The sequence below is a fragment of the Uloborus diversus genome, chromosome 4 (genome assembly GCF_026930045.1).
Source record: "Uloborus diversus isolate 005 chromosome 4, Udiv.v.3.1, whole genome shotgun sequence".
In the NCBI taxonomy this organism is placed as follows: domain Eukaryota; kingdom Metazoa; phylum Arthropoda; class Arachnida; order Araneae; family Uloboridae; genus Uloborus; species Uloborus diversus.
Window position 1 is genome coordinate 49587992 of NC_072734.1, and position 14285 is coordinate 49602276.

Consider the following 14285-nt stretch of genomic DNA (forward strand, 5'->3'; position numbering starts at 1 on the left):
AAAAAGCGTTTGCCTTATCTTTAAACTATGAAAAATAAATAATATTTAGAATACATTTTAATCATTCAGAAAAAGAAAACACAAGTTTTTCATTAGTAAGAGATGAGAAATAGAAAAAGATTAAAGTCTAAAAATCTAAAAAAAGTCGGAAAGCAATTGCAAAGGGTTCATACAACCATCCCTGTTTTAGAACTATTAACTTCTGGAGTTCGCACTTTGGGAGTTCTCAACTTTGGTCAACTAGATCTTTAAAGCATTTTCCCTAAAAAAAAATCACCGAGGTTTTATTTCTAGTATTCAGTTTTAAATCAAGAAGTATAAAATGAGGCAGTTTATATTGTTTGTTTCAAACACTTTGACCAAAATTACGCCAAATACTCAAATGCACAACTTACGTCGTTTTCCAAGTTTAACACAACCTAAAATTTCCTCATGCCCTAACCTGTTTATTTACTAATTACTAATGATAAACAATTAGGTAAATATTCAGATTTGGGGCATAAAATTTCTTTGAACGATGGTCCAATCCTTTCACTTATATTTACCTTTTTGAAATAGCCTGAGGTTAAAGAATCCCACTCTGGGAACCGCTGACTTATGACGTATCCACTACAACGTTAACGTGCTTTGCATGCAATTGATTTATTTATGAAGTTTTTGATCTGCCTTCCAAATGTAATATGGTCGCTCAAACTGAAGATTTATTAGATGCCGAATCTCCGGCGAATCTTTCAGACGTTGTTGCGAACACTTTCAATCGAACAGGTGGTGGAACGTTCTTGAGATTGAGTAAACCTGCATATAGACAAGAAATCGCTTGATACTAGAGAAATATATTAAAAGAAATAAAATATTAACATAGGAATAATGGAAAATCACACAAGCCAAATGTTAGTCAGAAGTGGTCAGAAGTGCTTGTGAGAGTAAAATACTCTTATTTCTGTCAACTTTGGAAAGCTTAAGAAACTTAAGCTTTTTTCTAGCTGCATTTTGCCTTTATCATGCCTTCGGCAATAGTACTTATTTTACTTGCATAAAAGGTTTTTCTTGTGCGTTTCGTGTTTTTTCAATCAACAAAGGCTCAAATGATGAATTATTTCTTCTTTAGGTTTAGATCCAGCAACATATCAGTTCAGCAATGTTTCACCCAGATCTAAATTGGACAAAAGCGATGCTCTTTTTGTTGACGTCATTCATACAGATGGTGGAGGTAAGCTTCTAAGCTACTTTGAGTAAAAAATTCGATGAAATGCACCTTCCTAGTCTGTATTCAGCGATAGGCTATTCTGTATTATACGCAATGGGAAAAGTTTTTGATTTAAGTTTTGCAACTTTTCATTGATAAAATGAGACGTTTAGAATAAAAACCAACTCAACCCATGAATTTTCGCAAATGCTTTTAAAAGAAATTTGATACTTTAACTATACTACCACACCAAAAATCAGTTTGGAACGAATCCCTCTGGATCAGATCGAAAGCTTTTTGCTGAACACTTTTAAAACCAGCTCAATCCTCGAATTTTCGCAAATGTTTTTTTTAATTTGATACTTTGTCTATCTATACTACTTCACCAAAAAGGTGTTTGGTATAAAATCACAATTTCTTTTTGAAATAGTTTGGTACTTTGTCTACATTAAAACACCAAAAAAGCGATTTGGAACGGATCCCTCTTAATCTGGTTGTCAACTGTTGCCAACAACAGTTTTACTTCAAAACCAGCTAAATCCATGTTTCAAAGGTTTTGTCCATAAATAATGACGCACTTTTCCAACATTTTTGACCTCCCGCCCCCTGTCAACGTGTCATTTCACCATACCACCAAAGATAGTTCACACGCAGTGGTTCGACCAAAAAGCCGACATTCAGGAACAGGTTGGCGAGACAAGTTTGGGAAAAAGCGTGCTTGAATGATCGAAAAGGCACTAAATCGCCAATGCTGATGTCGCTGCATTTGCAATGCGAATCCGGAGGTGAAGATGTTTTCTCTCTTCTTTCCCCTCTGCGGAAGCGCTGAAAGGCAGGGTCTTGCTGAAAGGGAGGTAATTAAGCCTCATTTGTACGATGGTTCATTGCTAAAGGGTAGTAAAAAAGTCATTGTAGAATCGTCAAGCGTAAGTTATTACGTTAGCGATACGTGATTTAAAAGAATTGGGGCGAAATTAGAATGGCGCAAAAGTATGAAACGAGTAAAAATTTTGAATCCTTAAAATAAATTAATTTTGCAGGAAAAAAGAAAACGTGCGTTTTTTTTCACTTTGAATTTTTTTTTCTTTTTGTCCTTTTTTAAATCACAATTTGCTTAACACCAGGGCCTGTCATCAGTCGGTGGACCCTGGTATCAGATATTATAAAGAAACCGCTTGTGAACCCCTCCCACTCCCTTTCACTTATTCATTTTTACGCGACATTTTTACCTCTTACATACCCCCCCCCCCCCTCTCTTAATTCTAAAATGAGAGTACTAGTGGGTTGGTAAGATAACTTTATATCAAAAGTACTAAATAAACGATCAGCAAACTTCAACATATTAATTAATTAGCATACTAATTTACATCAGAACTAAACATCCGAAATCTAAATATTTTATTTCAGTTACTGAAAAAACCAAAACATACTTTTTCATTGTGTTCGTGTATTTTTCACTGTGGATTTTTGCAGTCAAAATGTTCTAGACTTTTGATAAACGCTAAACACGTCTGTTATTTGTTCCCAAACGTGCTAAATACCCCTCATGTTGTTGTAAAACAATTGTTAGAAGATCTTCGAAAAAAAGTAATTCATCATTTATTGAATTACCTTCTCAATCAATTTGGCCAGCCTGAAAAATTGAGACGGATGGACATTCTCCATATCCAATTCTAAGTTCCGCAGTACTTCTTAAAGCACGTGAATCAATTATATCACTGATATAGTAGAGATAAGCAATTTGCAATTATTCAAGTACACAGTGGCGGATTGGTTGAAAAAATCGGCCCTGGCATTACGAGATGTAGCGGCCCCAAAGCTCTTATAGATATTAAATTTTACTTAACGATTGGGATATCCCTTAAATATGAGGACTTTGCTTTCTGACTTCTGGGAGTCATTAAAGTACTAGCAATATAAACTTAATGGAAAGATTAACATTGAGTTTGAAATAGGGGGTCCGGAGGCCTCTCCCCCGGAAAATGTTCAAAATTGTAGTCTTAATAACTCATCTTTAGACAATATTTGGTGATGTTTGGGGAGCGTAGGTTCAGGGTTTCTCCTGCTGCAATTTTTCGGAAGTGGGAATCCAAGAACAGAATTTTAAATTATATTCGAGTATATGGTATGAAGAGCGGTTCCGGGGGCTCTCCTCTGAAATTTTTAAAGTATTAGCTCTGAAAACGCAGTTTTAGAAGATCTTTGGTGATTTTGAGTCTAGATAGATTCCGAGGCCATCCACCAGAAAATTTTTAAATTGAAGTTTTAAAAGCCTTTTTTGGTAAAGACTAATGCACTGGCAGTTACTCGAAAGTTAAGTTCCAAAAACGAAATTTTTGCTGATCTTCAGTGATGTTAGGAGAAGGAGTTTTCAGGAGATTCACCCAGGAAAATTTTCGAAATTGAAGCACTAAAAACCAGATTTAAAACGTTCTTCATTGATGATGCCGAGAGAGAGGAGGGGACGGTGCGCTTTCTCGGAAAATTTTCGATACTGTTAATTTAAAAACACATTTTTAGACCATCTTTGGTAATGTTAAGAAAATGGGAGAGGTTCGAGTACTTTCCTCCAGCAAATTTTCGAAACTGGAATTCCATGTTATGGTGGGAGTGGATTTGGCTGTTTTCTTATGTAGTTATTCAAAATTGAAGCCCGAAAATTTTAATTTTACACGATCTTCGATGATATTAGGAGGGCGGGGGAGGGGGGGGGATCTGGGGACTACGGAATTCTTTCGACATTGGTTTTTATCAACTTATTTTCTTTTTAAACTGAGGGGTCCGAAACCGTGAGTTTGTACAGCATACAAAATACTTTGTTTCGTCACAAAATGTTTGAAAGTAACATTTCGGCGGCCTTTGGCTTTTGATTTGATAATCTTAATAATCTAGACTCTTTCATACTCCTCAATAGTATTTTAAGATTACATTTTTTAAATAATTTTACGGAAAAAAATATTTATTCACTTTTATTCCAATTGTTACAAACAGGGTCGCTGAGAGCAAACGCGGATCAGGGAAATAAAATGACATAGGTCAATTTTTTCACAGGCCCCCTTCTACACCTTTCACCATTAAGATATTTTACCCTCTGAACGAGTTCAATTCCGAGCCAGGCCCCTCCAAACTATTCTCCAACTAAGCTGACATGACCTCACGTCAGTTCTTGTTGTAAGTTGCATTTTATAGCAATTGTGAATTGTCATTTATAAATAAAAGCGTCAAAGAGACCAAAAGTATTTTAATTTTCTACGACCGCTAAGGTTTCCCTGTTTTTTTTTTTTAGATTTATGCATTTATTTTTCATTACAACACTAATAACAAATTGGCAGCCCCAGGGTCCGACTAACTAAAAGTTAGGCCCTAGTCCGATATTAATTTGGAGACCCCCTGAACACTGTGCAGTGTTTGATTTATATTTTTAAAGCACAGCACATTTGGGGGCCTCTTTGTCTAATCACACAACTATGTATAAATCACTTATGTACATTTATGAATCCCCTTTGGGCACCCTCATAATCGTGACCAAGTAAATTCGTTACTGGCAGAATGATTAAAAATCCCCCTTTAAAGAAGTTTTTTCCCAATTAAAGAGTCATATTTTTTAATTTTTAAAAAATACATGTATTTCTCATATCGTTGCAATGCTATGCATAATTCTTTAAAACATTTGGGATCACTTAGGAACATGGGGCCCAGACCTAGACCTAGTCAGCCTGTGTGGTAATCAGGTCCTGAGCAACCCCATTTCAGAAATCCCCCCCCCCCCCTTGGTGACGCGCTGCCTCCCTCCACCAGCAAGCTTTAGCCCATGCATAAAGATGAGCTGAGGCTGTGTTTTGCGAATTTGCGTTATTCTAAACACATGCGCGCAAAATTTATTTTGCTGTTAGTAGACAGGTCCGAAAGACTTTGCTGTTAGTTGGTCGGCACGAAGCATGACTGGCCCACCGGGCAAATGCCCGGCTGCCCGCCGGCTGTATCCGCCACTGCAAGTATATATGCATTTTCTTAAAATCTGAGCTCCCGTTATGTGTGTGTATCTGTCTGTCGCACTCTAGCGCCAAAATGGACGGACAGTTTTATTTAAAAAAAATCTAAAAAAAAAAAATCGAAAGGGGAGTTGATCGGGAGTGTTTTTAGCTAGGTTGTGTTTTTGGATGACATTAATTAACGAAGATATTAGTTAAAAACCTCTGAAATGTTTTTCGCGATTTTTGCAGTGAGAACATAGTTAAAAATTTTAAAATTTAATACCAAAATAAAGAGAATTTTTTTCCGCCTACTGATAAAATGTGTTTGGAGCTTCTATCTTTCATAAAATTCGAATTATGACGTTTTTTAATGCAGATTTTAATAACCGCTAAGCATTTATTCACGCGAATGAAAACCGAATGGGGTTGTTTCCTTCAGTCAAAAGTAGTACTTTTAGTCACTAAAATTGATTGAATAAGCAAAAATAAATAAATAAATAAATAACATAACCCAAAAAATTCTTTCATTTTTCCAACAGTTATCTTTTAATTAATTTTTTAATATGTCCGATTTTTCAAACAAAGCGTGGTCTTGGTGACGTCACAAATGATGCTCTTTGACGCATCTTTGTACCGCGTTTCCACGTTATGATAATCAAGAAGCCAATTAAAATTGAGCTCTACGCTTGCTATTAACCATATCGTTGCCAATACACGTGAGTAAAGATGCGAATTAAATATTTTGCTCTGTGAATGGCAACACTGAATGGCATTTCATCATTTGTGATGTCATAGGCAAGAAATGTAAACAATGAAAGCGCGCAGATTTTAGCATTTTTTTAAAATTATTAAACTTAAACAAATTATTTAAAAAATTGTCAGATCCTGTGTTTTTAAGCATGTTCTTTCAGAAAAAAATACTTTTAAAATTTTGGAAACGACCCCATTCATTGTTGACCAACAAGGGAATTAAAAGCAGTGATTTAAAGTTTTTATCTGTTGCCAGTTTCTATTTAATAGCAAAAAAAAAAAAAAAAAAAAATACTTGACTTTGATTTTAAATAATATAAGACTTTTAAAAAGATTTTCAATTTTCCCTCTTGATTCTGCAGTTGCGACTCAATCGGAGGTTTTTAAAATTTTTAATTTTATCGTTCCTTGTGAATATACGCATTTGCGTTTTATTCCGCAATTTTAACTTTAAGACAATAAAAGTCTTCAGATTTCAAGCGATAAATGTTCGCATTGTATCCTTATCAGCTAGAAATCAGTCCGCAAAAAATAAACCAAGTGGTCAACTTACAAAGGGTTTTTTACAATACTCCGAACCAAATTTGACGAACATTAGTGGTCAAGATAAACAGGTGGTCAAGATAGAGAGGTGGTCAAGTTACAGAGGTTTCCCTTCATAATATGGGATAGGACTAATTCCATTCCAGACAAAAGCGGTCAACATAGACAGGTGGTCAACTTAAAATGGTGGTCAGCTTTACAGGTTTTACTGTACCATCATTTTGCATTGCCTTCTTCGAAACTGGTTGCGTATTCTAAAGAGTTGATTGTAGAAACATATATGATTTTTTGAGTAAGTTAAAAGTTTAAAAAAAATAAAATAAACCTCACAAATTAGTACATACCCGTGTTGGTAAAACTGCATTTAAAGCACCTCTAATCTGGAGACGAGTCCGCACAAAGAATAACCAGTGACTTTCACTAGAGAAACAGTTATGAGAGTTTTCAAATATTTTTTTTTAATCCAAAATAAATTTCGATACATTTGTATGAATAAGTCGTATGAAATTTTTAAACTTTATGGAGCCACAAGATGTCCCGTGACAGAGCTTAGTTTGCATAGGAATTCTCAGAAGCTAAAATCTGTACTTATTTTATTAGGTGATTTTTTTACACGTTAAATAGAATTCAGATAGTTTATAGCTAAAGCTTGTTGTCAGAAGATCAGCACACCGCATTTATTTCGCTGTACAGGTTCGTATTTTCTTAGCTCCCTTTTAGCTGCGTTTCTATTTGACAAGGCTAGGGTAAGGTGGGGTCCCGTTGGTTCATGTTCTCTCGTTGACCCGATTAACTTCTCGGTGGACTTGACCTCTACGTAAAATGCCACAGTGAAGTGTGAAGTATTGCATACGATGTAATTAAGACTTCGCTTGTTCCTCCTTGTTAAGGAAAGCAGGGAAATCGGAGTACGGTTGTGTGTGCGGGGGGGGGGGGAGGGGTGAGATGCTAACACATTTTATTTTTTGTTTAATCTTTTATTGGAATGAATGTAACTAAACGGTCTGAAGTTGCATTTTCACGTTGCATCCGTTTCACCAAAGTATTTCTTACGGGGCATCAATTTTTGCGCAGGAGCTCAAATTTCTAAAACATAACATTGAAATATTTGTGACATGGGTTTAAGTTACATCCATAGATCAAATGAAAAACAAATAATGGAATTTTTATTCAAAGTGTATTATACAAAAGAATCAGAGCTCAATTACCAACCAGACCAATTAGGCTGTTGGCCATGGGTCCCCAATTTTTAAGAGCCCCCAAAATACTAAAATTGCTGTAGTTTCTATGTAAGAAAATTAAGGTACTCTACTGAATTTATCTACAGTTTTTCATGTGTACAAGTGTGGGTTGCTTTGAATAAGTGATCTAACACCTGAACACCCCTGAAACTACCACCCCTGATTCTTTATTAATGCTTTTGTTTATAAGGTTTGACTGTAGAGGACCCCCCAAAAAGTTTGTTTATGGTCTACATTAGTCGGGCCCTGAAAATATTACATACAAAGATCCAATTCGTCACACATCACGCAAAGCGAATATATGCATTGAGAGAACTTACAAGTTGACCGCAATTCGTTGAAGCCTTGTTACTAAACTTGCTAGATATTTACTTCATGTAGTGAGTTTTTCTGAATGTAACTAGACTGCCAACTGATTATAGCAGAGCAAATATGCTGGAGGCAGTCCTTGTTTCAGAAGCCTACACTTTGATTTAGAAATGCATAAAATGAAGTTAAAACTACATAATTTGGGTAAAGCAGATGAAATTATCTGAAAACTAGAGCTGCTAGAGAAAAACTAATTTCATATTTTGATTCAGAGCCCCAAATTTATCTAAAATCAGTCCTCAAACTCTGGGCACCGAAAATACAACATTTTTTTTGTGCTGTAAAGTAGATGCTGGGACACTTGGTGTTCCTGTCAAAGGGGTAAAATTAAGCAAAAAAAATATTGACTACTTTTAAATTTATTTCTTCGTTTAAACCATTTCTTTAAATTAAAAAAAAAAAGAATACTCCCCTAAAACAACTCCCGTAGCAGACCAAAAAGGTTATTTTGTTTTTACAACCTCAATGATATAAATCAGCAAAAGTGGAAATAAATAATAATGTTTCTTCCCTCAATGATCAGTAAAAGGGGAAATTTAGGGCGAATTCCTTCTGATTAGTAGATGCATCAGTTCGCACAACGCTCAGGGGTCGAACGGCGCGATGACACTTCTTCCAGGCCCACTCAAAGAGAAAAATCGCGGTATCGTATCAGTTGCGGTTTTTCAACAGTAGCAAATGAGTACATTAGTTAAAAAAGAACGATTGAACATCTGGAACTCTTCAAATCTTCAGATACAAAAGGCTTTAGAATCTCCATGGGGGGTGTGTCTCCCCGACTCTTGCGAGGAAATGGCAACCCTCCGCCAAGTCAGTTCACCGTTGGCGACGAATTTGTTCCTAAATGTCGGCTTTTGTCCCAAAACATGTTTTCGTTAGTAATTTATTTTCTCTGCGGAGCTTACAAACCGGTCTCGAAGTGGAACTTCTTTCCCATTATCTATATTCTTTGATACCACCTTCCTCTTTGTCGCAAGTCACGTTTCATAACCATATTCTTATAAAAAAAATGTGCATTACACTTGCCCCTCCCCTTGTCACTCACAATTTCACGAGCTCCTCTCAAAGCGTGTCATTTGCGGATAGCTGTTTACCATATTGGCACTATAAAAACGAACGGGAAAAAGAAACAGCATATGAAAAAAAGACTATAGTCAATTGTTTTATCTACTCAAATGTTCGATTGTACAGGCTCTTACATGGCATGGGATTGGGACTAAATGAATTTAATTCGAATTTGAATGAAATTAAAAGGCTTGAAACAGTTCTTACCCTCAGCAATTACTAGAAAACAGCTCAATCCGAATTATTTTTATCTGTTAATAATTTGACATTTCTGCCGATTTTAAAAAGAAAATAAAGTTCGTACACCGAATGTTTTTCAAGCGGAAAAGAAATTTTTTGGTAAAATAAAGTGGGGCAGACCTTGAAATGTGGTCTCCTGCAAAATTTTTAAAAATGTATTCAACTGGTTTTGATTCAAAGCGCTTTATTTAAAATGCATTCAAATCATTTTTGTTTCACAAAATTTTATAAGACGCAAATGCTAGCGGTTCCCAAGCTTTTCCAATTCGCGGCACTACTTGAAGTCTTAGAATTTTCTCAAGGGACCCTAGCAATGTATTGTCCAGATCCTAGGCCAAGCAATGTGTTTGACCCTCTATTAGCTATGTATTGAAAATTATGGACAATTCTCGGTAACCCTTGCTTCTCAAGGCATTCCAGGATGCCCCGGTACTCACTTTTGGAACCCCTGCTTCAACAAAAGAATACGAAATCAGAAGGTCTACTCGTCACTGCAGTAAACTTCAATAATAAGTTCAATATACTTTAGAAAGAAGGGCGGGGGATACATGTTACATGAAATACACAGACATGATCTGCCAAAATATGAGTCAGTTTATACCACACGAAAAAGTTCCTTACAATGTCTGTATTACTAGGATTACTAGGGATGCGACATCAATGTCGATGTTTTGGAAACATCGATGTTTTTGTTAAAACATAGATGTTTTTAACATCGATGTTTTGGTTTCGATATTTTTTCGATAATGATGTTTTTGCATTTTAATAGAAAATTATCATGAAATTTGCTCCAATTTTCTCGCTAGGTATTTGAGCTTACTTATGGAGTTGCCAAAAAAATCTTTTTTTTTGCACCCATTTTATAAGATCAATTTTTCTGTGTAGAGGATGATTTTTGGGAAGGTCACTACAAGATAGTAGATTAACTAGAGAGTGAGGAAGAGGTCAAAGCTACTAGAAGAACCTAACACTAGTAGTCTAGTGCCATAACTTGCAGTCTATTTCAAGGCTTCAGTTCTTAAACTAAAGGAAAATCCTATACGTTACTACGGTGAAAATTATAACTTAAAAAATTTAGAGCTGGTAAAAGTTGCTTTAAAGTATTTGATAGTGGTGGCAACTTCTGTTCCATCGGAAAGAGATGTTTCTCTGACTGGTGGGATAGTCTGCGAAAAGAGATGTGCTTCGGGGGAGGGGGGGGAAGTAAACAAACAAACTTCTTTTTCTCAACTGTCAACACCAATAGTCGGGGTTACTAATCGACTTCCCCCAACAAGTCGTCCCCCTATACTTACAATTTGAGTGTAATTATTAACTACAACAAGTACAACACATATTTCTTGCTCTTAAAAATAACTGCTAGGACTAATTTTGTATTTTTAAAATAATTAGCACAACTTTTTCTCATCATTCAAATGACGGTAAGTGCTATGATACATTTTTTCTTAGATTCTTTTTTGATGTAAATTTACTTTTAGTTTCATTAAGTTTGAAAATATTTCCTTATTACTATAACTAGTTTCTATTAATCGGTGCTTGTCTTATATTATCAATTTTTGTCCTGCTATAATACCAAGACGTTGCGAAATTATTCTTAAATTATATTCATGATTTGTGGTCCAGTATTTTCATTATATTTGTCGGGTACGTATTCTTTTTTATTGCTTAAATTAGTGTAGTATATTCAAAAATGTATGTAATACATTGATAAAAAGATCGATGGTTTAAAACATCGATGTTTGGAAACATCGATGTTTTTTGGTCGATGTATCAATACCATCGATGTCGCACCTCTAGTCTGTATAAGCTAATATACTATAATTACTGTCGATAATCAATTTTCGTTCAAATATTTCTTTCCATTTTAGGTATTGGTATGCTGGAGACTGTCGGTCATGTCGATTTTTACCCGAATGGTGGAGAAGTTCAAGTTGGTTGTACAGCTTCGAATTCAATCAGGTCTCTCTTAGAAAAAGGAGTGGTAGAAGGTAAAGTTCATTGTTTGTTTGGAAAACATTAAAATCTTTAAGATGCTGTGAAAAAATCTTTTCTGCTTTTTTAAAATTTTTTCACAGGGAGGAAGGGGGAAGTATATCAAACAATTCAGTACATATTAAATATCGAAAAATAGCAGAAACACACCCATATGTTTGTAAAAGCAATGATTTTTCAATACTAGGAGGCGCAGCTACCCCTTTCTGTCCCTTCAGATACAGGAATATGTGTGACTCTGCTTAAAATTTAAAATATAAACAAATCAGATTTAAAAATATATGTAGTTTTATCTCCCCTTTCTTTGTCATGTTGAATATGATGCAAGACAAAACGTAACTTTTTATCTTAATTGAATTTCTGCCAAAGCATTTATTATTCTAAAAACATTTTAAAAAGTTACTTCCGGACTTAAAAAGTTTTGATGTGGGAAATAATTTACCAGGCGAAACCCGAATTTTACGAAATGATGAAATTAGACCACATTTGTACCACAAACAGCGAAGAAACATTAAAGTCTTATAACAACAAATATTAAAAGCAATTGCAATCACTCTTCAAATTTGCTGTATCGTCGAAAAAAAAATGCGAAAAAAGCAAAGTTTCTTTTCGATTACAAAAGCTTCTAACAGATGGCAGCACTTAAATTTTATATTTGATTATGACCTGCAAAAATCTTCAAGTCAATTTTCGAAATATTGATCAAATAGAAAATGGTATCAATATTTCAGAGAAAAATTCTTGATCCATGCTAGAAAATAAAATAAATTTCTGAAACGTGAAATCGAGAACCATGTTCTTAGTAAGAAAACGTTTCAAATAAACCAGGGTAACCCCTAACTAACTTTTTTAGGAGGGTGAAAATTCTCCAGTTTCCGAATGAAATTTCAGTTTTATCGAATGATAAAATACAAACGTGTACACATATCAAACACACATATGGACAACGTCTAACGAGAATGAATATTAGGCATCATTAAAAAATAATTTAAAAAATTTTGAAAATCAAATAAAAATAATTCTGCAATATTGTATTGCCAAAAATAAAAAATACCCCTCATTTGCTGAATTATCGGCAACATTTGACAAATGAGGAAATTTTTAGGTCACAGTGACCCTTGGTCTCCCAACTGAAAGCCCCTGAAATGAACAAGAAAAAAAGTTAGGCTTGAAATATTATAAAAGCAGGAGAAAGAAAAAGTTCAGCCTTTGCCAGGAATGCCTGTCCCTGCCAAGAGCCAGGGCGCGGCCCCCAAATAACATGAAGATCCAAAGAGCGAGAGCTGTCCCCAAAAGTGAAAAATACTCATCTAAATACTTAAGGGAGTCATGGTGCAGACTGCGCCATTGAAATTTTTAGGTGGACAATAATGCCTTTTCTATGGATGCATTATTTTGACAATCTAATCTTGCTGCTATAAACATCAGTTGGAAGCTTTCCATTTTGGATTTGTTGGTCATTTTTAACCCAGCTGTCGCTCTAGTCCGGATCCTTAAAAGTATTGAAAATAGTCAGATTAATTGACGTGTTGGATTAACTTATTTCAACTTTTAAATAACTTAGGTTTTACGTTTTAGAGTTTGTTTTACGTATTTTTAAGAATTTCTTTTCAAATGACGTTTGAAATGACAATTTTTTTACTACAGGGGCCAGGACAGTTGTCTGCAGCCACATGAGAGCCCCTTTGCTGTTTACGGACACCATCAACGCGAAACACTGCTCAATGCTTGCTTCAGCGTGCGACTCATGGGAGAACTACGTGGCTGGGCAATGCGACTTCTGCCAGAGATCAGGACCCAAGTGTGCGGAGTTAGGTTACCACGTTGACATGAACAGAAATTATGGCAATGGAACGAGATATTACTTCGTGACTGCGAATGACTCTCCGTATTGTGGTAAGAAACTAAACTCTCTTGGAATCTGTTTATTTTGATCAGAAAGCTAATTTATTGGAGGTGGTATTTTTCAACATAAAAAGGAAATACTTTATTGCAGGGAGGGGAAAACGGGGATACAAACAGCCCGCTAAAAATGATCGAAAAGGGTCATTGTGGGTATAATTTTCAACCAATTGCTATTAGATAGAAAGCGGGATAGTTCAGTGTCACCTCGCGAGCACGTTTACATTGACCGAAAAGCTGCCTCATCGGAGTTAGTATTTTCAATTAGCGAAAAGAAAAAGGAATACAATTTTCGACCAATTTCTTATAAGAGGGAAAATGGGTTAGTTTAGTATTAACTCGAGCTACCTACTACTACAAAGGTTGCAATGTGAACAAGTTTTGTCTGAATTTTCCATATTTTAAGTTGGATCATAGCACTTCCTCTGTACATGCTAGGATTTCCAATCCCACGCCGAATTCGGTCCCGCGGGATTTCGGGATTGTAAGGTGCCGATCCCGCGGGATTAACTTGATTAATTTTAATGTCAAATAGAAAAAGTAGTGCTTTTAGGAAGGAATGTTTTTGTTACTTGTGTGTGAAGTAGTTTTTTTGAATCCCGTACATCAATTATTTCGCACTACACATTCATTTCCCAGTTAGCAATTCTCATTTGAATGCCTCAGTTTCCAAATCGATTAACTCTGCTTTTTTAAAAAAAATCCTCATTTCTGCTTTAATAGTGCTTTATCACTGCTTAGCATGTGAATGTAAATTAAAGTTTTGGTTCAGTAAATTTCTGACCATGTGATGGCAGAAAATGTAACACCAGGACCTATTCACTCTCATGGATAACACTATCTTTATCACTTTTCTCGACTTTTTGTTTTATGGAGTTAATCGATTTGGCTAGTGAGGCGTCCATTTAGTACGCAAAAGTGTGCTCAAAAAATGAAGCGCTTGATGAAAACACGTGCTGTTGCTCCACAGCAGTTGGTTTAACTGAAATTGAATTATTGTGGACATTTTGTAAAAGATCCCCA

General features: G+C 35.4%; 1 protein-coding gene across 1 annotated transcript in view; it reads left to right on the forward strand.

Moving 5' to 3' along the window:
- The window catches only part of LOC129220557 (uncharacterized), a 103221-nt gene that overhangs the window by 85398 nt on the left and 3538 nt on the right, over positions 1 to 14285 (forward strand). The window contains exons 15-17 of the mRNA XM_054854988.1: positions 1109 to 1210; positions 11237 to 11356; positions 13008 to 13256. Of these exons, the coding sequence (XP_054710963.1) occupies positions 1109 to 1210; positions 11237 to 11356; positions 13008 to 13256 (471 nt within the window). The remainder of the gene's footprint in view (positions 1 to 1108; positions 1211 to 11236; positions 11357 to 13007; positions 13257 to 14285) is intronic.